This window comes from Nerophis lumbriciformis, linkage group LG37 (assembly GCF_033978685.3).
Source record: "Nerophis lumbriciformis linkage group LG37, RoL_Nlum_v2.1, whole genome shotgun sequence".
NCBI lineage: Eukaryota > Metazoa > Chordata > Actinopteri > Syngnathiformes > Syngnathidae > Nerophis > Nerophis lumbriciformis.
Genome location: NC_084584.2, coordinates 10,930,747 through 10,958,633, shown reverse-complemented (window position 1 = coordinate 10,958,633; position 27,887 = coordinate 10,930,747). Strand labels below are relative to the sequence as shown.

General features: G+C 37.5%; 1 protein-coding gene across 1 annotated transcript in view; it reads left to right on the top strand.

The window, feature by feature from the left end:
* The first annotated feature begins 278 nt into the window (after positions 1-278).
* The window catches only part of galnt12 (UDP-N-acetyl-alpha-D-galactosamine:polypeptide N-acetylgalactosaminyltransferase 12), a 43,273-nt gene continuing 15,664 nt past the window's right edge, over positions 279-27,887 (top strand). The window contains exons 1-6 of the mRNA XM_061930819.1: positions 279-1,149; positions 13,317-13,486; positions 17,301-17,490; positions 17,561-17,746; positions 24,914-25,031; positions 26,537-26,713. Of these exons, the coding sequence (XP_061786803.1) occupies positions 770-1,149; positions 13,317-13,486; positions 17,301-17,490; positions 17,561-17,746; positions 24,914-25,031; positions 26,537-26,713 (1,221 nt within the window). The 5' untranslated portion in view covers positions 279-769. The remainder of the gene's footprint in view (positions 1,150-13,316; positions 13,487-17,300; positions 17,491-17,560; positions 17,747-24,913; positions 25,032-26,536; positions 26,714-27,887) is intronic.

The following is a 27,887-nucleotide window of genomic DNA, read 5'->3' as shown; positions in this document are numbered from 1 at the left end:
AAAATTGATTGATTGATTGAAACTTATTAGTAGATTGCACAGTACATATTCCATACAAATGACCACTAAATGGTAACACCCAATAAGTTTTTCAACTTGTTTAAGTCAGGGTCCACGTTAATCAATTCATAATTAAAAAAAACTAAAAGAAAAAAAAAAAAAAACTACATTGTATGACTAAATTGTCATATATGTAATAACCAAAATGTATAAGGCGTGGATGCTTGAAACAAATTAGTTTTTTAAATGATGTTATAACGCTGAATGGGAAAAAAAAAAAAAAAAAAAAAAAAACAGTGTGACGAATGTTCGCTGTCTTTAGGCTACCCCGAAACCGGAAGTACGATTTAGCTAGTTCGACGCGAGCTTGTCGAAGTCCATTCCAAGCAAACTTCACAAGGCAGCGGCTTCAAAAGTTCAGGGCGGACTCCAAACGATAACATTCCAATGTAAACAAACGTGTCTTCGTCTTGACCTCGCTGTAAAGGTAAAGGAAAAGGCGCTGGGCGGTTTTGATTTGACCTAGATTTAATTAAAGCTAGCTAAAGTAACCGCCAGGTAACTAATCCCGGTCAATAATTAATCCGCCTTCTTAATCCATTTATTGTCGTCCTGGCCCAATGAAGGAGGAGGAGGAAAGAGGAGTGTCCCACTTGTTGGCACAGGAACTCTTGACTTGTCGCTCTTGTTGCTCTGACATGTTTGGCGGCGGCGCGGCCAGAAGTGGCAGAAGTTAGCGGAGCCTTTCGTGAACGAACGGGACAAAGCGATGGCTCGCTGTCGGAGAAAGAGCCGGCTCACTTTCAAGGGGCTCCTGGCAGCTGCCGCCGTGTTGGCGCTCTTCTATTATTTCGGGGACTTTTCTCCGGGCGCCAACGTCGACCTGCAACGGAAAGCCCACACAGGTGGAGGAGGAGGAGGAGGAGGAGGAGAAGGAGGAGGGGGGGAGGTAGAGCTGAGCAGGCCGGTGTACGAAAAGCCCCCCCTGGACCCCAGCGCCCCCGGGGAGATGGGCGCAGCTGTCCTCCTGCAGCTGGACGAGGAGGAGAAGCGGAAAGAGGAGGAGATCTTGGCCAAGCATCAGATCAACATTTATGTCAGCGACAAGATCTCCGTGCATCGCCATCTGCCAGAGAGGAGGAACCCGCTGTGAGTAACCGTCGTGACGTCACACTCTTCCTCTTTTGTTTCCGGTATTATATGTAGCTGCTGTTAAAGGTTTTTATTCTTCTTCTTCTTCTACACATTTTGGCGCGCTCTACCTTACACATTTTTCACCCGATTCAAACCATTTCAAACTGTTCAGCCTATTCGGGAATCGCGGGCTTTCCCTTGACAAATTCCGAAAATTCCCAAATTTCCCAGAATTTCAGGTTTTCTGGGACATTTTTCCCATTCAAAATGAATTGGCCATTTTTCAAACTTCCATTTCCACATTTTTCAACCGTTTCAAACTATTCAGCCTATTCGGGAATTGCGGTCTTTCCCTTGACAAATTCCGAAAATTCCCAAATTTCCCAGAATTCCAGGTTTTCTGGGACATTTTTCCTATTCAAAATGAATTGGCCATTTTTCAAACTTCCATTTCCACATTTTTCAACCGATTCAACCCGTTTCAAACTGTTCAACCTATTCGGGAACCACAGGCTTTCCCTTCACAAATTGCGAAAATTCCCAATGTTCCCAGAATTTCAGGTTTTCTGGGACATTTTTCCCATTCAAAATGAATTGGCCATTTTTCAAACTTCCATTTCCACATTTTTTCAACCGATTCAAACCGTTTCAAACTGTTCAGCCTATTCGGGATTCGCGGGCTTTCCCTTGACAAATTCCAAAAATTCCCAAATTTCCCAGAATTTCAGGTTTTCGAGGACATTATTCCTATTCAAAATTAATTGGCCGTTTTTCAAACTTCCATTTCCACATTTTCAACGTATTCAAACCGTTTCAAAATATTCATCCTATTCGGGAATCGCGGGCTTTCCCATGACAAATTCTGAAAATTCCCAAATTTCCCAGAATTCCAGGTTTTCTGGGACATTTTTCCCATTCAAAATTAATTGGCCATTTTTCAAACTTCCATTTCCACATTTTCAACCGATTCAAACCGTTTCAAACTGTTCAGCCTATTCGGGAATTGCAAGCTTTTCCTTGACAAATTCCAAAAATTCCCAAATTTCCCAGAATTTCAGGTTTTCGAGGACATTATTCCTATTCAAAATGAATTGGCCATTTTTCAAACTTCCATTTCCACATTTTTCAACCGTTTCAAACTATTCAGCCTATTCGGGAATTGCGGTCTTTCCCTTGACAAATTCCGAAAATTCCCAAATTTCCCAGAATTCCAGGTTTTCTGGGACATTTTTCCCATTCAAAATGAATTGGCCATTTTTCAAACTTCCATTTCCACATTTTTCAACCGATTCAAACCGTTTCAAACTGTTCAACCTATTCGGGAACCACAGGCTTTCCCTTGACAAATTGCGAAAATTCCCAATGTTCCCAGAATTTCAGGTTTTCTGGGACATTTTTCCCATTTAAAATTAATTGGCCATTTTTCAAACTTCCATTTCCACATTTTTCAACCGATTCAAACCGTTTCAAACTATTCAGCCTATTCGGGAATTGCTGGCTTTCTCTTGACAAATTCTGAAAATTCCCAAATTTCCCAGAATTCCAGGTTTCTGAGGACATTTTTCCCATTCAAAATGAATTGGCCATTTTTCAAACTTCCATTTCCGCATTTTCAACCGATTCAAACCGTTTCAAACTGTTCAATCTATTCGGGAACCACGGGATTTCCCTTGACAAATTCCGAAAATTCCCAAATTTCCCAGAATTCCAGGTTTTCGAGGACATTTTTCCCATTCAAAATGAATTGGCCATTTTTCAAACGTACATTTCCACATTTTTCAACCGATTCAAACCGTTTCAAACTGTTCAGCCTATTAGGGAATCGCGGGCTTTCCCTTGACAAATTCCGAAAATTCCCAAATTTCTCAGAATTCCAGGTTTTCTGGGACATTTTTCCCATTCAAAATGAATTGGCCATTTTTCAAACTTCCATTTCCACATTTTTCAACCGATTCAAACTGTTCAGCCTATTCGGGAATCGCGGGCTTTCCATTGACAAATTCCGAAAATTCCCAAATTTCCCAGAATTTCAGGTTTTCTGGGACATTTTTCCCATTCAAAATGAATTGGCCATTTTTCAAACTTCCATTTCCACATTTTTCAACCGTTTCAAACTATTCAGCCTATTCGGGAATTGCGGTCTTTCCCTTGACAAATTCTGAAAATTCCCAAATTTCCCAGAATTCCAGGTTTCCGAGGACATTTTTCCCATTCAAAATGAATTGGCCATTTTTCAAACTTCCATTTCCACATTTTTCAACCGATTCAAACCGTTTCAAACTGTTCAGCCTATTCGGGAATCACAGGCTTTCCCTTGACAAATTCCGAAAATTCCCAAATTTCCCAGAATTCCAGGTTTTCTGGGACATTTTTCCCATTCAAAATGAATTGGCCATTTTTCAAACTTCCATATCCACATTTGTCAACGTATTCAAACCGTTTCAAACTATTCAGCCTATTCGGGAATCGCAGGCTTTCCATTGACAAATTCCAAAAATTCCCAAATTTCCCAGAATTCCAGGTTTTCGAGGACATTTTTCCTATTCAAAATGAATTGGCCATTTTTCAAACTTCCATTTCCACATTTTTCAACCGATTCAAACCGTTTCAAACTGTTCCACCTATTCGGGAACCACAGGCTTTCCTTTCACAAATTGCGAAAATTCCCAATGTTCCCAGAATTTCAGGTTTTCTGGGACATTTTTCCCATTCAAAATGAATTGACCATTTTTCAAACTTCCATTTCCACATTTTTCAACCTATTCAAACCGTTTCAAACTGTTCAGCCTATTCGGGAATCGCGGGCTTTCCATTGACAAATCCAAAAAATTCCCAGAATTCCAGGTTTTCCGGGACATTTTTCACATTCAAAATGAATTGGCCATTTTCTAATATTCCCATTTTTCATCCTATTCAAACCATTCCACCTTCAACATATTCCGCCATCCTGGAAATGTAAACTTCCCCTTTTCCAAGTTCAAAAAAATTCCAGAATTCCTGCTTTTCCAAAGCCCTATTTCCACCCTTATTTCTGGCGACTACTCCTTCCACATTTTTCTACGCATTTCACCCGTTCCACCGTCAAATCATTCCTCTTGATCAGCACAAAAAACGATTTTGTTTTTTGAACTGGAAAAATTCCCGAAATTCCAGGAATTCCATAATACCGTTTCTCAATTCAACATGTTACTACTTCAACATTTCTCCACCAATTTGAAAAATTCCAACACCAACACCAACCATTTCAACTCATTCTGAACATTCAAGTTTTTTTTACCATTTTCTCAAAAATTTCCCGAAATTCCCAATTTTTTCTGAAATTCCCATTGGAATGAATGGGACATTCTTCAAACTCCCACAATTCCCACATTCTTCATCTGATTCAATCCATTCCAATTTCAAAATATTCCGCCTGTTCAGGAATTGTGTACTCTACTTCAACAATTCTAAGAAAATATTTCCGGATATCACATAATTACCCTTTTTTTTTTGTTGCATTTTCCCAATTCAAAATGAATTGGCCATATTTTAAACTTCCACCATTTCCACATTTTTCAACTTATTCAACCTATTCCACCTTCAACATATTCCGCCATCCTAGAAATTCAAACTTCCTCTTTTCCAAGTTCAAAAAAATTCCAGGATTTTCCAGAATTCCTGTTAGTACTCCAAAATTTCTCCACCAATTTGAAAAATTCCAACACCAACTATTTCAACTCATTCTGAACATTCAAGGTTTTTTTTTACCATTTTCACAAAAATTACAGATTTTCCCGAAATTCCAGGAATTCCACAATACCATTTCTCAATTCAACATGTTACTACTTCAACATTTCTCTACCAATTTGAAAAATTCCAACACCCAAATTTCAACTCATTCTGAACATTCAAGTTTTTTACCATTTTCACAAAAATTCCCGTTTTTCCCAAAATTCCAGGAATTCCGTCATACCATTTCTCAATTCAACATGTTACTACTTCAACATTTCTCTACCAATTTGAAAAATTCCAACACCAACAATTTCAACTCATTCTGAACATTCAAGTTTTTTACCATTTTCCCAAAAATTCCCGCTTTTCCCGAAATTCACAATTTTTTCTGAAATTCCCATTGAAATGAATGGGACATTCTTCAAAGTTCCACAATTCCCACATTCTTCATCAGATTCAATCCGTTCCAACTTCAAACTATTCAGCCTGTTCAGGAATTGTGTTCTCTACTTCAACAATTCTAAGTAAAAATTCTCGGATTTCACATAATTCCCTTTTTTTTTTTGCATTTTCCCAATTTAAAATGTATGGCCATTTTTCAAACTTCCACCATTTCCACATTTCCGCAAATTTTTTAACCTATTCAAACCATTCCGACACCAACACATTCCACTCATCCTGGACATTCAAACTACCATTTTTACACATTCAACACATTTCCAGGAATTCCTGTTTTTTGGTAACCTATTTCCACCCTTAAGTTCGACTACTCCTTTCACATTTTTCAACCCATTTCAACCGATCCACCGTCAAAACACTCCTCATATTCAGGACAAAAATCAAGTTGGTTAAGGAACTAGACACATTACCAGTTTTCCCAAAATTCCAGGAATTTCTCAATCAAAAACTGTTACTAATCCAACATTTCTTGACCGATTTAAACGATTCCAACATCAACCAATTCAGCTCATTCAGGCTCCTAATCATTTTTTTTAAAAATCCCACTTTTCCCAAACTTCCCAAATTTCCAGGAAGTCCCCATTGAAATGAATGGGACATTTTTCCAAGATGTACAATTCCCACATTTTTCAACCTATTCAAACCATTCCGACATCAACACATTCCACTCATCCTAGCCATTCAAATTGCCATGTTTACACATTCAACACATTTCCAGGAATTCTCGTTTTTTGGTAACCTATTTCCACCCTTAAGTTCGACTACTCCTTTCACATTTGTCAACCCATTTCAACCGATCCACCGTCAAAACACTCCTCATATTCAGGACAAAAATCAAGTTGGTTAAGGAACTAGACACATTACCAGTTTTCCCAAAATTCCAGGAATTTCTCAATCAAAAACTGTTACTAATCCAACATTTCTTGACCGATTTAAACGATTCCAACATCAACCAATTCAGCTCATTCAGGCTCCTAATCATTTTTAAAAAAATCCCACTTTTCCCAAACTTCCCAAATTTCCAGGAAGTCCCCATTGAAATGAATGGGCCATTTTTCCAAGATGTACAATTCCCACATTTTTCAACCTATTCACACCATTCCGACATCAACACATTCCACTCATCCTAGCCATTCAAATTGCCATGTTTACACATTCAACACATTTCCAGGAATTCTCGTTTTTTGGTAACCTATTTCCACCCTTAAGTTCGACTACTCCTTTCACATTTTTCAACCCATTTCAACCGATCCACAGTCAAAACACTCCTCATTTTCAGGACAAAAATCAAGTTGGTTAAGGAACTAGACACATTACCAGTTTTCCCAAAATTCCAGGAATTTCTCAATTAAAAACTGTTACTAATCCAACATTTCTTGACCGATTTAAACGATTCCAACATCAACCAATTCAGCTCATTCAGGCTCCTAATCATTTTCAAAAAAATCCCGCTTTTCCCAAACTTCCCAAATTTCCAGGAAGTCCCCATTGAAATGAATGGGACATTTTTCCAAGATGTACAATTCCCACATTTTTCAACCTATTCAAACCATTCCGACATCAACACATTCCACTCATCCTAGCCATTCAAATTGCCATGTTTACACATTCAACACATTTCCAGGAATTCTCGTTTTTTGGTAACCTATTTCCAACCTTAAGTTCGACTACTCCTTTCACATTTTTCAACCCATTTCAACCGATCCACCGTCAAAACACTCCTCATATTCAGGACACAAATCCAGTTGGTTAAGGAACTAGACACATTACCAGTTTTTCCAAAATTCCAGGAATTTCTCAATCAAAAACTGTTACTAATCCAACATTTCTTGACCGATTTAAACGATTCCAACATCAACCAATTCAGCTCATTCAGGCTCTTAATCATTTTTTTAAAAATCCCACTTTTCCCAAACTTCCCAAATTTCCAGGAAGTCCCCATTTAAATGAATGGGACATTTTTCCAAGATGTACAATTCCCACATTTTTCAACCTATTCAAACCATTCCGACATCAACACATTCCACTCATCCTAGCCATTCAAATTGCCATGTTTACACATTCAACACATTTCCAGGAATTCTCGTTTTTTGGTAACCTATTTCCACCCTTAAGTTCGACTACTCCTTTCACATTTTTCAACCCATTTCAACCGATCCACCGTCAAAACACTCCTCATTTTCAGGACAAAAATCAAATTGGTTAAGGAACTAGACACATTACCAGTTTTCCCAAAATTCCAGGAATTTCTCAATTAAAAACTGTTACTAATCCAACATTTCTTGACCGATTTAAACGATTCCAACATCAACCAATTCAGCTCATTCAGGCTCCTAATCATTTTTTAAAAAATCCCACTTTTCCCAAACTTCCCAAATTTCCAGGAAGTCCCCATTGAAATGAATGGGCCATTTTTCCAAGATGTACAATTCCCACATTTTTCAACCTATTCACACCATTCCGACATCAACACATTCCACTCATCCTAGCCATTCAAATTGCCATGTTTACACATTCAACACATTTCCTGGAATTCTCGTTTTTTGGTAACCTATTTCCACCCTTAAGTTCGACTACTCCTTTCACATTTTTCAACCCATTTCAACCGATCCACAGTCAAAACACTCCTCATTTTCAGGACAAAAATCAAGTTGGTTAAGGAACTAGACACATTACCAGTTTTCCCAAAATTCCAGGAATTTCTCAATTAAAAACTGTTACTAATCCAACATTTCTTGACCGATTTAAACGATTCCAACATCAACCAATTCAGCTCATTCAGGCTCCTAATCATTTTCAAAAAAATCCCGCTTTTCCCAAACTTCCCAAATTTCCAGGAAGTCCCCATTGAAATGAATGGGACATTTTTCCAAGATGTACAATTCCCACATTTTTCAACCTATTCAAACCATTCCGACATCAACACATTCCTCTCATCCTAGCCATTCAAATTGCCATGTTTACACATTCAACACATTTCCAGGAATTCTCGTTTTTTGGTAACCTATTTCCAACCTTAAGTTCGACTACTCCTTTCACATTTTTCAACCCATTTCAACCGATCCACCGTCAAAACACTCCTCATATTCAGGACACAAATCCAGTTGGTTAAGGAACTAGACACATTACCAGTTTTTCCAAAATTCCAGGAATTTCTCAATCAAAAACTGTTACTAATCCAACATTTCTTGACCGATTTAAACGATTCCAACATCAACCAATTCAGCTCATTCAGGCTCTTAATCATTTTTTTAAAAATCCCACTTTTCCCAAACTTCCCAAATTTCCAGGAAGTCCCCATTTAAATGAATGGGACATTTTTCCAAGATGTACAATTCCCACATTTTTCAACCTATTCAAACCATTCCGACATCAACACATTCCACTCATCCTAGCCATTCAAATTGCCATGTTTACACATTCAACACATTTCCAGGAATTCTCGTTTTTTGGTAACCTATTTCCACCCTTAAGTTCGACTACTCCTTTCACATTTTTCAACCCATTTCAACCGATCCACCGTCAAAACACTCCTCATTTTCAGGACAAAAATCAAATTGGTTAAGGAACTAGACACATTACCAGTTTTCCCAAAATTCCAGGAATTTCTCAATTAAAAACTGTTACTAATCCAACATTTCTTGACCGATTTAAACGATTCCAACATCAACCAATTCAGCTCATTCAGGCTCCTAATCATTTTCAAAAAAATCCTGCTTTTCCCAAACTTCCCAAATTTCCAGGAAGTCCCCATTGAAATGAATGGGACATTTTTCCAAGATGTACAATTCCCACATTTTTCAACCTATTCAAACCATTCCGACATCAACACATTCCACTCATCCTAGCCATTCAAATTGCCATGTTTACACATTCAACACATTTCCAGGAATTCTCGTTTTTTTGGTAACCTATTTCCACCCTTAAGTTCGACTACTCCTTTCACATTTTTCAACCCATTTCAACCGATCCACCGTCAAAACACTCCTCATATTCAGGACAAAAATCAAGTTGGTTAAGGAACTAGACACATTACCAGTTTTCCCAAAATTCCAGGAATTTCTCAATCAAAAACTGTTACTAATCCAACATTTCTTGACCGATTTAAACGATTCCAACATCAACCAATTCAGCTCATTCAGGCTCCTAATCATTTTTTTAAAAATCCCACTTTTCCCAAACTTCCCAAATTTCCAGGAAGTCCCCATTGAAATGAATGGGCCATTTTTCCAAGATGTACAATTCCCACATTTTTCAACCTATTCACACCATTCCGACATCAACACATTCCACTCATCCTAGCCATTCAAATTGCCATGTTTACACATTCAACACATTTCCAGGAATTCTCGTTTTTTGGTAACCTATTTCCACCCTTAAGTTCGACTACTCCTTTCACATTTGTCAACCCATTTCAACCGATCCACCGTCAAAACACTCCTCATATTCAGGACAAAAATCAAGTTGGTTAAGGAACTAGACACATTACCAGTTTTCCCAAAATTCCAGGAATTTCTCAATCAAAAACTGTTACTAATCCAACATTTCTTGACCGATTTAAACGATTCCAACATCAACCAATTCAGCTCATTCAGGCTCTTAATCATTTTTTTTAAAAATCCCACTTTTCCCAAACTTCCCAAATTTCCAGGAAGTCCCCATTTAAATGAATGGGACATTTTTCCAAGATGTACAATTCCCACATTTTTCAACCTATTCAAACCATTCCGACATCAACACATTCCACTCATCCTAGCCATTCAAATTGCCATGTTTACACATTCAACACATTTCCAGGAATTCTCGTTTTTTGGTAACCTATTTCCACCCTTAAGTTCGACTACTCCTTTCACATTTGTCAACCCATTTCAACCGATCCACCGTCAAAACACTCCTCATATTCAGGACAAAAATCAAGTTGGTTAAGGAACTAGACACATTACCAGTTTTCCCAAAATTCCAGGAATTTCTCAATCAAAAACTGTTACTAATCCAACATTTCTTGACCGATTTAAACGATTCCAACATCAACCAATTCAGCTCATTCAGGCTCCTAATCATTTTTTTAAAAATCCCACTTTTCCCAAACTTCCCAAATTTCCAGGAAGTCCCCATTGAAATGAATGGGACATTTTTCCAAGATGTACAATTCCCACATTTTTCAACCTATTCACACCATTCCGACATCAACACATTCCACTCATCCTAGCCATTCAAATTGCCATGTTTACACATTCAACACATTTCCAGGAATTCTCGTTTTTTGGTAACCTATTTCCACCCTTAAGTTCGACTACTCCTTTCACATTTTTCAACCCATTTCAACCGATCCACCGTCAAAACACTCCTCATTTTCAGGACAAAAATCAAGTTGGTTAAGGAACTAGACACATTACCAGTTTTCCCAAAATTCCAGGAATTTCTCAATTAAAAACTGTTACTAATCCAACATTTCTTGACCGATTTAAACGATTCCAACATCAACTAATTCAGCTCATTCAGGCTCCTAATCATTTTCCAAAAAATCCCGCTTTTCCCAAACTTCCCAAATTTCCAGGAAGTCCCCATTGAAATGAATGGGACATTTTTCCAAGATGTACAATTCCCACATTTTTCAACCTATTCAAACCATTCCGACATCAACACATTCCACTCATCCTAGCCATTCAAATTGCCATGTTTACACATTCAACACATTTCCAGGAATTCTCGTTTTTTGGTAACCTATTTCCAACCTTAAGTTCGACTACTCCTTTCACATTTGTCAACCCATTTCAACCGATCCACCGTCAAAACACTCCTCATATTCAGGACAAAAATCCAGTTGGTTAAGGAACTAGACACATTACCAGTTTTTCCAAAATTCCAGGAATTTCTCAATCAAAAACTGTTACTAATCCAACATTTCTTGACCGATTTAAACGATTCCAACATCAACCAATTCAGCTCATTCAGGCTCCTAATCATTTTTTTAAAAATCCCACTTTTCCCAAACTTCCCAAATTTCCAGGAAGTCCCCATTTAAATGAATGGGACATTTTTCCAAGATGTACAATTCCCACATTTTTCAACCTATTCAAACCATTCCGACATCAACACATTCCACTCATCCTAGCCATTCAAATTGCCATGTTTACACATTCAACACATTTCCAGGAATTCTCGTTTTTTGGTAACCTATTTCCACCCTTAAGTTCGACTACTCCTTTCACATTTTTCAACCCATTTCAACCGATCCACCGTCAAAACACTCCTCATTTTCAGGACAAAAATCAAATTGGTTAAGGAACTAGACACATTACCAGTTTTCCCAAAATTCCAGGAATTTCTCAATTAAAAACTGTTACTAATCCAACATTTCTTGACCGATTTAAACGATTCCAACATCAACCAATTCAGCTCATTCAGGCTCCTAATCATTTTCAAAAAAATCCTGCTTTTCCCAAACTTCCCAAATTTCCAGGAAGTCCCCATTGAAATGAATGGGACATTTTTCCAAGATGTACAATTCCCACATTTTTCAACCTATTCAAACCATTCCGACATCAACACATTCCACTCATCCTAGCCATTCAAATTGCCATGTTTACACATTCAACACATTTCCAGGAATTCTCGTTTTTTTGGTAACCTATTTCCAACCTTAAGTTCGACTACTCCTTTCACATTTTTCAACCCATTTCAACCGATCCACCGTCAAAACACTCCTCATATTCAGGACAAAAATCCAGTTGGTTAAGGAACTAGACACATTACCAGTTTTTCCAAAATTCCAGGAATTTCTCAATCAAAAACTGTTACTAATCCAACATTTCTTGACCGATTTAAACGATTCCAACATCAACCAATTCAGCTCATTCAGGCTCCTAATCATTTTTTTAAAAATCCCACTTTTCCCAAACTTCCCAAATTTCCAGGAAGTCCCCATTTAAATGAATGGGACATTTTTCCAAGATGTACAATTCCCACATTTTTCAACCTATTCAAACCATTCCGACATCAACACATTCCACTCATCCTAGCCATTCAAATGGCCATGTTTACACATTCAACACATTTCCAGGAATTCTCGTTTTTTGGTAACCTATTTCCAACCTTAAGTTCGACTACTCCTTTCACATTTTTCAACCCATTTCAACCGATCCACCGTCAAAACACTCCTCATATTCAGGACAAAAATCCAGTTGGTTAAGGAACTAGACACATTACCAGTTTTTCCAAAATTCCAGGAATTTCTCAATCAAAAACTGTTACTAATCCAACATTTCTTGACCGATTTAAACGATTCCAACATCAACCAATTCAGCTCATTTAGGCTCCTAATCATTTTTTTAAAAATCCCACTTTTCCCAAACTTCCCAAATTTCCAGGAAGTCCCCATTGAAATGAATGGGACATTTTTCCAAGTTGCACAATTCGCACATTTTTCAACCGATTCAAACCATTCCAACATCGACACATTCCACTCGTCCTGGACATTCAAACTAACAACTTTCTCAAGTTCCAAATCAAATTCCGGTTTTCCTGGGAACTCAAACTCTTCAACATTCCAACTATTCTTCCATTCATACTACATTATGTCAGTATTTCACTTCATCTTCAGCATTGGAGCATTCACACGATATTCCTTCAGGAATTGCCTCTTCTAGTTGATTTTTAATATTGAAATAAAATATAAATACATTCAATTTAATATCTAATAATCGTGCAGTGAATTTAGGTTGATGCAAATGTGTCATATTGATGTAAGTAAGAGGGGAATGTAATTTTGTGCCATTTGTTGACTTCCGGGAGAGGGGACAAAGTAGGCGTGGCACTCGGAGAGCAACAGGCACGCTAACAATTTTATTTCCTGAGGTTTGACTTTAACTTTGGCGTTCCACGCCTGGCCAGAGAGGCTCACAGGAAAGAGAGCAGGCCCAAAGAAAAAGCGTTCCAAGTTGTAAAAGTTGTGCGTATGTTTTTGTGTTTTGTGAGACTTGTTAATGAATGTGTGGTCCTCCCCTCTGCAGCTGCCTGGACCTGCACTACGACTACACGTCCCTGCCCACCACCTCGGTGGTCATCGCCTTCTACAACGAGGCCTGGTCCACGCTGATCAGGACCGTCCACAGCGTCCTGGAGACGTCTCCGGACATCCTGCTCAAGGAGCTGGTGCTGGTGGACGACTACAGCGACAGAGGTGACGCGCCAACACACCACAGCACCGGAAATTCATTTCCACGAAAAATTCATTCTTTTTTATAAATATCAAACATTTTTTGAACAATTTTTTTTAACAACCTTGTAAAAAAAAAAAATTTCTAAAACATTTTTATACCTCTTTTAGATTTCAAATAACACTCCTGTAGTCCTGTACCAGCACCCGTATACAGTGATGCATGCTAAGAGCTAGCTGGCAAAAAATGCATTATAGCTAGCTGGCAACTAGTGCGCTAATTGCTTGCTGAGACCTGGAGCTCTAATCGCTGACAACCAGCGTGCTAATCGTTAGCTGACAACTAGCACGGCGCTAGTAGCTAGGTGACAAATAGTGCGTTAATCGTTACCTGACAATTAGCGCGGCGCTAGTAGCTAGGTGACAAATAGTGCGTTAATCGTTAGCTGACAAGTAGCACTCGTAGCTAGGTGACAAATAGTGCGTTAATCGTCAGCTGACAACTAGCGCGGCGCTAGTAGCTAGGTGACAAATAGTGCGTTAATCGCTGGCTGACAACTATCACTAGTAGCTAGGTGACAAATAGTGCGTTAATCGTTAGCTGACAACTATCGTTAGTAGCTAGGTGACAAATAGTGCGTTAATCGTTAGCTGACAACTAGCACTAGTAGCTAGGTGACAAATAGTGCGTTAATCGTTAGCAGACAACTAGCGCTAGTAGCTAGGTGACAAATAGTGCGTTAATCGTTCGCTGACAACTAGCGCTAGTAGCTAGGTGACAAATAGCTAACGATTAACGCACTATTTGTCACCTAGCTACTAGCGCCGCGCTAGTTGTCAGCTAACGATTAACGCGCTGGTTGTCAGCGATTAGCGCACTGTTTGTCACCTAGCTACTAGCGCTAGTTGTCAGCTAACGATTAATGCACTGACAACTAGCGCTAGTAGCTAGGTGACAAATAGTGTGCTAATCGCTGACAACCAGTGCGTTAATCGTTAGCTGACAACTAGCACTCGTAACTAGGTGACAAATAGTGCGTTAATCGTTAGCTGACAACTAGCGCGGCGCTAGTAGCTAGGTGACAAATAGTGCGTTAATCGTTAGCTGACAACTAGCGCGGCGCTAGTAGCTAGGTGACAAATAGTGCGTTAATCGTTAGCTGACAACTAGCGCGGCGCTAGTAGCTAGGTGACAAATAGTGCGTTAATCGTTAGCTGACAACTAGCGCGGCGCTAGTAGCTAGGTGACAAATAGTGCGTTAATCGTTACCTGACAACTATCGCTCGTAGCTAGGTGACAAATAGTGCGTTAATCGCTGGCTGACAACTAGCGCTAGTAGCTAGGTGACAAATAGTGCGTTAATCGTTAGCTGACAACTATCGTTAGTAGCTAGGTGACAAATAGTGCGTTAATCGTTAGCTGACAACTAGCACTAGTAGCTAGGTGACAAATAGTGCGTTAATCGTTAGCTGACAACTAGCGCTAGTAGCTAGGTGACAAATAGTGCGTTAATCGTTAGCAGACAACTAGCGCTAGTAGCTAGGTGACAAATAGTGCGTTAATCGTTCGCTGACAACTAGCGCTAGTAGCTAGGTGACAAATAGCTAACGATTAACGCACTATTTGTCACCTAGCTACTAGCGCCGCGCTAGTTGTCAGCTAACGATTAACGCGCTGGTTGTCAGCGATTAGCGCACTATTTGTCACCTAGCTACTAGCGCTAGTTGTCAGCTAACGATTAACGCACTGGTTGTCAGCGATTAGCGCACTATTTGTCACCTAGCTACTAGCGCTAGTTGTCAGCTAACGATTAACGCACTGACAACTAGCGCTAGTAGCTAGGTGACAAATAGTGTGCTAATCACTGACAACCAGCGCTTTAATCGTTAGCTGAAAACTAGCACGGCGCTAGTAGCCAGGTGACAAATAGTGCGTTAATCGATAGCTGACAACTAGCGCGGCGTTCGTCGCTAGGTGACAACTAGTGCGTTAATCGTTAGCTGACAACTAGCACGGCGCTAGTAGATAGTTGACAAATAGTGCGTTAATCGTTAGTTAACAACTAGCGCTAGTAGATAGGTGACAAATAGTGCGTTAATCGTTAGTTGACAACTAGTGCTAGTAGATAGGTGACAAATAGTGAATTAATCGTTAGCTGACAACTAGCGCTAGTAGCTAGGTGACAAATAGTGCGTTAATCGATAGCTGACAACTAGCGCGGCGTTCGTCGCTAGGTGACAACTAGTGCGTTGATCGTTAGCTGACAACTAGCACGGCGCTAGTAGATAGTTGACAAATAGTGCGTTAATCGTTAGTTAACAACTAGCGCTAGTAGATAGGTGCGCTAGTTGACAACTAGTGCGTTAATCGTTTGCTGACAACTAGCACGGTGCTAGTAGATAGTTGACAAATAGTGCGTTAATCGTTAGTTAACAACTAGCGCTAGTAGATAGGTGCGCTAGTTGACAACTAGTGCGTTAATCGTTTGCTGACAACTAGCACGGCGCTAGTAGATAGTTGACAAATAGTGCGTTAATCGTTAGTTAACAACTAGCGGTAGTAGATAGGTGCGCTAGTTGACAACTAGTGCGTTAATCGTTAGCTGACAACTAGCACGGCGCTAGTAGATAGTTGACAAATAGTGCGTTAATCGTTAGTTAACAACTAGCGCTAGTAGATAGGTGACAAATAGTGCGTTTATCGTTAGTTGACAACTAGTGCTAGTAGATAGGTGACAAATAGTGAATTAATCGTTAGCTGACAACTAGCGCTAGTAGCTAGGTGACAAATAGTGCGTTAATCGATAGCTGACAACTAGCGCGGCGTTTGTCGCTAGGTGACAACTAGTGCGTTAATCGTTAGCTGACAACTAGCACGGCGCTAGTAGATAGTTGACAAATAGTGCGTTAATCGTTAGTTGACAACTAGCGCTAGTAGATAGGTGACAAATAGTGAATTAATCGTTAGCTGACAACTAGCGCTAGTAGCTAGGTGACAAATAGTGCGTTAATCGTTAGCTGACAACTAGCGCGGCGTTTGTCGCTAGGTGACAACTAGTGCGCTAGAAAACTAGTGCGTTAATCGTTAGCTGACAACTAGCGCGGCGTTTGTCGCTAAGTGACAACTAGTACGCTAGAAAACTAGTGCGCTAATCATTAGCTGACAACTAAACGGCAAATCGCCAGTTGCCAACTGAAAGGTTCATCGCTAGTTGACAACTAGTGCGTTAATCGCTAGCTGGCGGTTGGCACGCTAATAGCTAGCTAGCAACAAATGCATTTTTTTGCTCGCTGGCAACTAACGCATAAATCGCGAGCTGACAACCAGGGCGTGAATCCCTAGCTAGGCAGCTAAAGTGCTAATCGCTGGCTTACAACTAGACTAGGCTATACAACTAAAGCTTTGATTGATTGATTGAGACTTGTATTAGTAGATTGCACAGTACAGTACAATTGACCACTAAATGGTAACACCCCAATAAGTTGTTCAACTTGTTTAAGTCGGGGTCCACGTTAATCAATTCATGGTAACTACAGCGCTAACCGCTAGCTGATAACTAACGCGCTAACCGCTAGCTGACAACAAGCGGGCTAACTGACAACTAGCATGTCATTTCCTCATTGTGGGGACATACAAGTCTCTCCTGTTGTATTTACTAGTTGACAGCTAATGTGCTAATCGCTAGCAGGCAACCAGGGCGCCAGTTGTTGCCACCGTGCTAACCCCAATTCATGTATTCACATTCATGACAGTGTTTACACACATTTGGGTAAAAATTGTGAGGGTAAAAAAATAAATAAATATATTTTTTAAATGACTCCTCCCCCCCGCCTGCAGCTCACCTGAAGGCGCCGCTGGAGAAGTACCTGTCGAGCCTGAGGAAGGTGCGCCTGGTGCGGGCCACCCAGAGGCAGGGCCTGGTGCGAGCCCGCCTGCTGGGAGCCGCCCTCACCACGGGCGATGTGCTGACCTTCCTGGACTGCCACTGCGAGTGTCACCAGGGCTGGCTGGAGCCCCTCCTCCAAAGGTGGGAGGGGCCACCCGACCTCGGCCGTCTCGTTGCTTTTTTTTAAAGTCTGCCCTTCGCCCGCCGCCAGGATCAAAGAGAAGCCGTCGGCCGTGGTGTGTCCCATCATCGACTCCATCAACTGGAACACCTTTGAGTTCTTGGGCCACCCAGGTGAGCCCAGCATCGGGGGCTTTGACTGGCGGATGGTCTTCACCTGGCACGCCATCCCCCAGTTTGAGAAGACACGCCGCCTTTCGCCTACTGATGTCATCAGGTGCGTTCACTACTCTGCCTTTCGCCTACTGATGTCATCAGGTGCGTTCGCTACTCTTTTATTCCACTCAGCTCAAATCAAACCTCCGCTTTCACTCGCTAACGTCCGGTTGCTATGGAAACTAATTTGTGTCTTTTTTTTTACCAAAGCTTTTTTTGACACTTGAGTTGACGTAACTGAATAGTTTGTTTGAACGTTGTGAACTGAATTGTTGTACATCAAATTATGCTGACAATTTTTCATTGAGAAAAAAAAAGGCAGTGTATAAAAAATCTGTGTGTAAACGTCCAGTGTATAAAAATTCAGTTAGAAAAAAATCCTTGTTTAAAAATTCAGTGTATAAATAAAATCAGTGTTAAAAAAAACTTTATTTTTTTGTGAATTTTTTTACTCTGAATTTTTTACACTTAATTATTTTACACTGAATTTTTATACATTGAATCTTTTTACACCAAATTATTATACACTGAATTTTTTTACACCAAATTATCATACACTGAATTTTTTTACACTGATTTTTTTTTACACTGAATTTTTATACACTGAATCTTTTTACACTTAATTTTTTATGCTGGATTTTTATACACTGAATCATTTTATGCTGATTTTTTATACACTGAATCTTTTTACACTGAATCTTTTTACACCAAATTATTATACACTGAATTTTTATACACTGACATTTTTTTACACTGATTTTTTTTTTTACACAGAATTTTTTTACACTTAATTTTTTCATACTGAAGTTTTATACACTGAATCTTTTTACACAGAATTTTTATACACTGATTTTTTTTATACTGAATTTTTATACACTGAATTTTTTTATACTGAATTTTTATACACTGAATCTTTTTACACTAAATTTTTATAGACTGATTTTTTTTTACACTGAATTTTTTATACGCTTTTTTACACTGAGTTTTTATACACTGAATCTTTTTACACAGAATTTTTTCACACTGAATCTTTTTACACTAAATTTTTATACACTGAAATTTTTTACACTGAATTTTTATACACAGAATTTTTTTACACTTAATTTTTTCATACTGAATTTTTATACACTGAATCTTTTTACACTGAATTTTTTTACACTGAATCTTTTTACACTGAATTTTTATACACTGAATTTTTATACACTGAATCTTTTTACACTGAATTTTTTTACACTGAATCTTTTTACACTGAATTTTTATACACTGATTTTTTTTATACTGAATTTTTGTACACTGAATCTTTTTACACTAAATTTTTATAGACTGATTTTTTTTTACACTGAATTTTTTATACGCTTTTTTACACTGAGTTTTTATACACTGAATCTTTTTACACAGAATTTTTTCACACTGAATCTTTTTACACTAAATTTTTATACACTGAAATTTTTTACACTGAATTTTTATACACAGAATTTTTTTACACTTAATTTTTTCATACTGAATTTTTATACACTGAATCTTTTTACACTGAATTTTTTTACACTGAATCTTTTTACACTGAATTTTTATACACTGAATTTTTATACACTGAATCTTTTTACACTGAATTTTTTTACACTGAATCTTTTTACACTGAATTTTTATACACTGAATTTTTTTGTACTGAATTTTTATACACTGAATTTTTTTATACTGAATTTTTATACACTGAATCTTTTTACACTGAATTTTTTATACACTTTTTTACACTGAGTTTTTATACACTGAATCTTTTTACACATCATTTTTTTACACTGAATCTTTTTGCACTGAATTTTTATACACATAATTTTTTTACACTGAATTTTTATACACTTAATTTTTCATACACTTCAGTTTTTATACTGAATTTTTATACACTGAATTATTTTACACTGAATTTTTATACACTTCATTTTTCATACACTGATTTTTTTTTACACTGAATTTTTATACACTGAATTAGGGCTGCAACCACTAATCGATTACATCGATTAAAATTGATTATAAAAATAGTTGGTGATTAATTTAGTCATCGATTCGTTGGATCTATGCTATGCGCATGCGCAGAGGCAATGTTTTTATTTTAATTTTATTTTTTTAATAAACCTTTATAAACTGCAACATGTACAAACAGCTGAGAAACAATCAAAATAAGTATGGTGCCAGTATGCTGGGGTTTTTTTTTCCCAATAAAATACTGGAAAGGATAGAAATGTAGTTTGTCTCTTTTATCCGATTATTAATCGATTAATCAAAGTAATAATCGACAGATTAATCGATTATCAAATTAATCGTTAGTTGCAGCGCAACACTGAATCTTTTCACACTGAATCTTTTTACACTGAATTTTTTTATACTGAATTTTTATACACTGAATCTTTTTACACTAAATTTTTATAGACTGATTTTTTTTTACACTGAATTTTTTATACGCTTTTTTACACTGAGTTTTTATACACTGAATCTTTTTACACAGAATTTTTTCACACTGAATCTTTTTACACTAAATTTTTATACACTGAAATTTTTTACACTGAATTTTTATACACAGAATTTTTTTACACTTAATTTTTTCATACTGAATTTTTATACACTGAATCTTTTTACACTGAATTTTTTTACACTGAATCTTTTTACACTGAATTTTTATACACTGAATTTTTATACACTGAATCTTTTTACACTGAATTTTTTTACACTGAATCTTTTTACACTGAATTTTTATACACTGATTTTTTTTATACTGAATTTTTGTACACTGAATCTTTTTACACTAAATTTTTATAGACTGATTTTTTTTTACACTGAATTTTTTATACGCTTTTTTACACTGAGTTTTTATACACTGAATCTTTTTACACAGAATTTTTTCACACTGAATCTTTTTACACTAAATTTTTATACACTGAAATTTTTTACACTGAATTTTTATACACAGAATTTTTTTACACTTAATTTTTTCATACTGAATTTTTATACACTGAATCTTTTTACACTGAATTTTTTTACACTGAATCTTTTTACACTGAATTTTTATACACTGAATTTTTATACACTGAATCTTTTTACACTGAATTTTTTTACACTGAATCTTTTTACACTGAATTTTTATACACTGAATTTTTTTGTACTGAATTTTTATACACTGAATTTTTTTATACTGAATTTTTATACACTGAATCTTTTTACACTGAATTTTTTATACACTTTTTTACACTGAGTTTTTATACACTGAATCTTTTTACACATCATTTTTTTACACTGAATCTTTTTGCACTGAATTTTTATACACATAATTTTTTTACACTGAATTTTTATACACTTAATTTTTCATACACTTCAGTTTTTATACTGAATTTTTATACACTGAATTATTTTACACTGAATTTTTATACACTTCATTTTTCATACACTGATTTTTTTTTACACTGAATTTTTATACACTGAATTAGGGCTGCAACCACTAATCGATTACATCGATTAAAATTGATTATAAAAATAGTTGGTGATTAATTTAGTCATCGATTCGTTGGATCTATGCTATGCGCATGCGCAGAGGCAATGTTTTTATTTTAATTTTATTTTTTTAATAAACCTTTATAAACTGCAACATGTACAAACAGCTGAGAAACAATCAAAATAAGTATGGTGCCAGTATGCTGGGGTTTTTTTTTCCCAATAAAATACTGGAAAGGATAGAAATGTAGTTTGTCTCTTTTATCCGATTATTAATCGATTAATCAAAGTAATAATCGACAGATTAATCGATTATCAAATTAATCGTTAGTTGCAGCGCAACACTGAATCTTTTCACACTGAATCTTTTTACACTGAATTTTTTTATACTGAATTTTTATACACTGAATCTTTTTACACTAAATTTTTATAGACTGATTTTTTTTTACACTGAATTTTTTATACGCTTTTTTACACTGAGTTTTTATACACTGAATCTTTTTACACAGAATTTTTTCACACTGAATCTTTTTACACTAAATTTTTATACACTGAAATTTTTTACACTGAATTTTTATACACAGAATTTTTTTACACTTAATTTTTTCATACTGAATTTTTATACACTGAATCTTTTTACACTGAATTTTTTTACACTGAATCTTTTTACACTGAATTTTTATACACTGAATTTTTATACACTGAATCTTTTTACACTGAATTTTTTTACACTGAATCTTTTTACACTGAATTTTTATACACTGATTTTTTTTATACTGAATTTTTGTACACTGAATCTTTTTACACTAAATTTTTATAGACTGATTTTTTTTTACACTGAATTTTTTATACGCTTTTTTACACTGAGTTTTTATACACTGAATCTTTTTACACAGAATTTTTTCACACTGAATCTTTTTACACTAAATTTTTATACACTGAAATTTTTTACACTGAATTTTTATACACAGAATTTTTTTACACTTAATTTTTTCATACTGAATTTTTATACACTGAATCTTTTTACACTGAATTTTTTTACACTGAATCTTTTTACACTAAATTTTTATAGACTGATTTTTTTTTACACTGAATTTTTTATACGCTTTTTTACACTGAGTTTTTATACACTGAATCTTTTTACACAGAATTTTTTCACACTGAATCTTTTTACACTAAATTTTTTTATACTGAATTTTTATACACTGAATCTTTTTACACTAAATTTTTATAGACTGATTTTTTTTTACACTGAAACTTTTTACACTGAATTTTTACACACTGAAATTGTATTACACTGGAGGTATTTGGATCTTTTTTAAAGAGGAACTGCACTTTTCTTTTTGTAATTTTGCCCATCGTTCACAATCATTATGAGAGACACGACGACGGATGTATTTTTTTTATATACTTACAATGGAGCCTAAAAACATCCAAATACCTCCATTAAGGTTTTATATACATGATGTAATATATACGTAAGTTAGTAACATTTATAATAACATTTAATATTTTGATATTCATTTCAAAAATGCATCACAACGTTGGCTTTTTTTCCTTCAACATCATCACTGATTATCACTCACTGCAGACTTGATGAGAGCCAACAAACATAATAAAACATCACTTACTGTACAAGGTCTGCTGTCATTAGGATGCCGACTGCTAGGATGTTCATATATTCCCATTTAGATGACGAATGACAAGAAAAGGGGGGGTGGAACCGAGCTTCTTTTCGCGTCGTTCTCGCCATTCCCGTGTCTAAATTGGCTGTCAAAGTGTACCAACTTGTCGAAATACCTACCGGTACTCGTCCTTTTACTATGCAGGTGAGAGGCATGATTTGTGATCTAGAATAAAGCAAGGAAGCGTCATGTAAACGTAGTAGCTTGTGATCACGGCGCCGCTATAAATAGTCTGTCTGCGTTAGCACTTATAATAACAATATCACTGATACTTCTTAATATTCACTATAAATAGTCTGTCTGCGTTAGCACTTATAATAACAATATCACTAATACTTGTTAGTATTCACTATAAATAGTCTGTCTGCGTCAGAACTTATAATAGCAATATCACTAATACTTGTTAATATTCACTATAAATAGTCTGTCTGCTTAAGCACTTATAATAACAATATCACTGATACTTGTTAATATTCACTATAAATAATCTCTCTGCGTCAGCACTTATAATAACAATATCACTGATACTTGTTAATATTCACTATAAATAGTCTGTCTTCTTAAGCACTTTTAATAACAATATCACTAATACTTGTTAATATTCACTATAAATAGCCTCTCTGCGTCAGCACTTATAATAACAATATCACTGATACTTGTTGATATTCACTATAAATAGTCTGTCTGCGTCAGCACTTATAATAACAATATCACTAATACTTGTTAATATTCATTATAGTCTGTCTTCTTAAGCACTTATAATAACAATATCACTAATACTTGTTAATATTCACTATAAATAGTCTCTCTGCGTCAGCACTTATAATAACAATATCACTGATACTTGTTAATATTCACTATAAATAGTCTGTCTGCGTCAGCACTTACAATAACAATATCACTAATACTTGTTAATATTCACTATAAATAGTCTGCCTGCGTTAGCACTTATAATAACAATATCACTAATACTTGTTAATATTCACTATAAATAGTCTCTCTGCGTCAGCACTTATAATAACAATATCACTGATACTTGTTAATATTCACTATAAATAGTCTGTCTGCGTCAGCACTTATACTAACAATATCACTAATATTTGTTAATATTCACTATAGTCTGTCTGCGTCAGCACTTATAATAACAATATCACTAATACTTGTTAATATTCACTATAAATAGTCTGTCTGCGTTAGCACTTATAATAACAATATCACTAATACTTGTTAATATTCACTATAAATAATCTCTCTGCATCAGCACTTGTAATAACAATATCACTGATACTTGTTAATATTCATTATAAATAGTCTGTCTGCGTCAGAACTTATACTAACAATATCACTAATATTTGTTAATATTCACTATAAATAGTCTGTCTGCGTTAGCACTTATAATAACAATATCACTAATACTTGTTAATATTCACTATAAATAGTCTGTCTGCGTCAGCACTTATAATAACAATATCACTGATACTTGTTAATATTCACAAAAAAAAGTCTGTCTGCGTTAGAATTATAATAACAATATCACTAATACTTGTTAATATTCACTATAAATAGTCTGTCTGTGTTAGCCCTTATAATAACAATATCACTAATACTTGTTAATATTCACTATAAATAGTCTGTCTTCGTCATCACTTATAATAACAATATCACTGATACATGTTAATATTCACTATAAATAGTCTGTCTGCGTTAGCACTTATAATAACAATATCACTAATACTTGTTAATATTCACTATAAATAGTCTGTCTGCGTCAGCACTTATAATAACAATATCACTGATACTTGTTAATATTCACTATAAATAGTCTGTCTGCGTTAGCACTTATAAAAACAATATCACTGATACTTGTTAATATTCACTATAAATAGTCTGTCTGCGTCAGCACTAATAATAACAATATCACTGATACTTGTTAATATTCACTATAAATGTAAATAGAGTATTGGAGGCACTTTTGGGATGTTTATTTATTGGCTTTTATGGGTGGAATAGACACACTGACACTACACACTTCACCCTACACACTATTTCTTCCACGCCCTCAGGTCTCCGACTATGGCCGGGGGTTTGCTCTCCATCGACAAGAAGTATTTCCACTACCTGGGGACGTACGACACTGGAATGGAGGTGTGGGGAGGAGAGAACTTGGAGATGTCCTTCAGGGTAAGAGGAGTGTTTTGACTCTTGGGAGATGCATTAGCTTATAGCTAGGGCGTTTTGTTTTTCCCGCGCATTAGGACAGTGCGGAGAAAATTCTACTCAGTGGCCTAGTGGTTGGAGTGTCCGCCCTGAGATGGGTAGGTTGCGAGTTCAAACCCCGGCCGAGTCATACCAAAGACTATAAAAATGGGAGCCATTATCTCCCTGCTTGGCACTCAGCATCAAGGGTTGGAATTGGGGGATAAATCACCAAAAATGGTTCCCGGGCGCGGCCACCGCTGCTGCTCACTGCTCCCCTTGCCTCCCAGGTGGTGATCAAGGGTGATGGGTCAAATGCAGAGGACACATTTCACCACACCTAGTGTGTGTGTGACAATCATTGGGGGGGTTTGGGGCCCTGGAGGTCGACTGCTGCTATGAAGCGCTGCCAGCCGTCCATCACCCCGAAGGGGAATCAAGCGGTGGTGAAGGTGTGGGGTGGGAGACGGGGGGTTTGTCTGTATATGCTCATTGATGTGGTGTGTTGATGTAGTGTCCATAGGCCGTTCTGCATGCAAGCAAAAGTTCGACTACAGGTGTCGTTGAGGAGGGAGGGAGGTCAAAAGCGTCCATCATTGAGGAGTCCTCGGGGGGATGTTTTCAGACAGCCTGCTCCTGTTGTTGCATCAAGGCCATTCGAGGGAGTCAAATCGTAGATTAGGATTGTGTTTTTCCGCGAGCAGACATTACAATTGCTTGTCTGTTCTATTCCTCCATCCTGGCTCTCATATCCAATTTTTCCCTTTCAACCTGCTTTTTCGTGATGTGATCCATCTTGCGATTCAGTTCAGAAATCGCCCCAGTCTGTGATCCTACAGCCTGACCCAATCCTTCCATTGCGACGAACAGCCTTTGGGCTCCTGGTCTTACGAATTTGACGATACAGCAGAGCAATGCCTCGCCCAATCAGCTGAGTGCCAAGCAGGGGGGTAATGGCTCCCATTTTTATAGTCTTTGGTATGACTCGGCCGGGGGTTTGAACTCGCGACCGACCCATCTCAGGGCGGACACGGAGCGTGGCACTGCTAGTTTTTCCGCACACTGGAGCGGAATGCGTCGATAACGCCCAGCCAAGTGCGTGGAAATGATATCTGTCCAGGAAAATATATGGAGAAGCTGCTGATGGTGTGTTTGACAGCTCTCTCCAATTAAATGCTGTATTGCTTTACTTTATAAAACTACTGTTTGTTTGTACTACATTCCATTGTGTTGCTTGTCATACCATATTCATTATGTTTCTTTCTGAAATGCTTATGTTTTGGGTTAAATGGATTTCAAAGCTGTAATTGCGACGCTGATGCAACTCTCGTCTGGCGGCACGCTCCCACGCAATTTTGAGTCTCCAATTAGCTGAGCAGCATTTCAAAGGCGGGCGTGCCTTCCCGTGTCTCAGGTTCTGGACAAACGTGCGTCGGGTTTCAGGCGTCGGCGAAGTGAGGCTTGGTTAACCGGTTCTCTTGCACCTGCAGATCTGGCAGTGCGGCGGAAGCCTGGAGATCCACCCGTGCTCCCACGTGGGCCACGTCTTCCCCAAGAAGGCGCCGTACCCGCGCACCCAAGCCCTGGCCAACAGCGTGCGGGCCGCCGAAGTGTGGATGGACGAGCATAAAATGATCTACTACAACCGCAACCCCCGCGCCAAAGTGGTGAGTCCGCCAACCATCCCCGCGCACTCTGGCGATACATGAGCAGGGGCGGCCAAGGTGTGCCAACAGGTGTCACCCGCCTGTGGCGTGAGGGGGAGGGGCATTGTGTAATTAAGCCCTCGGGTCAGGTGGCGATCATTTCCCACCTCCTCTCCAGGAGAACACCCTCCGTGTCTCAACACCACACACGAATATACCGTCAATTCCAGACTTTCCCCCAACGCTTTGAATCCTGCGGCTTGTAAAACGGTGCGGCTACTTTCTGGAATTTTCTTCGCTGACGGCCGTATTGCAGAAAGCTTTAAACCAGGGGTGTCAAACGTACGGTTTTATCCGGTCCCGCGGGATGAGTTTGCTAATTATACAAATGAGTTTTTGAATGAAAGAACCTGCTGTTCTAAATGTGTCCACTAGATGTCGCAGTTCTTTGTACCTTTTGTAGATGATGCTACATATGTACAAAATAAACCACCTGATGAGGAAAATGCTCAAACTACATAAATAACAAACTTTAAGGAGGTTTCATGCACTCTTTATCCCACTTTAAAGAAGTTTCAGGCACACTGTATCCACCTTATTGGAGGGTTTCTTGCACACTTTATCGCCCTTAAAGGAAGTTTATTGCATACTTTATCCCACTTTAAAGAGGTTTCATGCATACTTTATCACACGTTAAAGAGGTTTCATGCACCCTTTATCCCACTTTAAAGAGGTTTCATGCACACTTTATCCCACTTTAAAGAGGTTTCATGCACACTTCATCCCCCTTTAAGGAGGTTTCATGCACACTTTACCCACTTTAAAGAGGTTTCATGGACAGTTTATCCCACTTTCAAGAGGTTTCATGCACACTTAATCCCACTTTAAGGAGGTTTCATGCACTCTTTATCTCACTTTAGAAGGGTTTCTTGCCCACTTTATCCCACTTTAGAAGGGTTTCTTGCACACTTTATCCCACTTTAGAAGGGTTTCTTGCACACTTTATCCCACTTTAGAAGGGTTTCTTGCACACTTTATCCCCCTTTAAGGAGGTTTCATGCACACTTTACCCACTTTAAAGAGGTTTCATGGACAGTTTACCCACTTTCAAGAGGTTTCTTGCACACTTCATCCCACTTTCGAGAGGTTTCTTGCACACTTTATCCCCCTTTTAAGGAGGTTTCATGCACACATT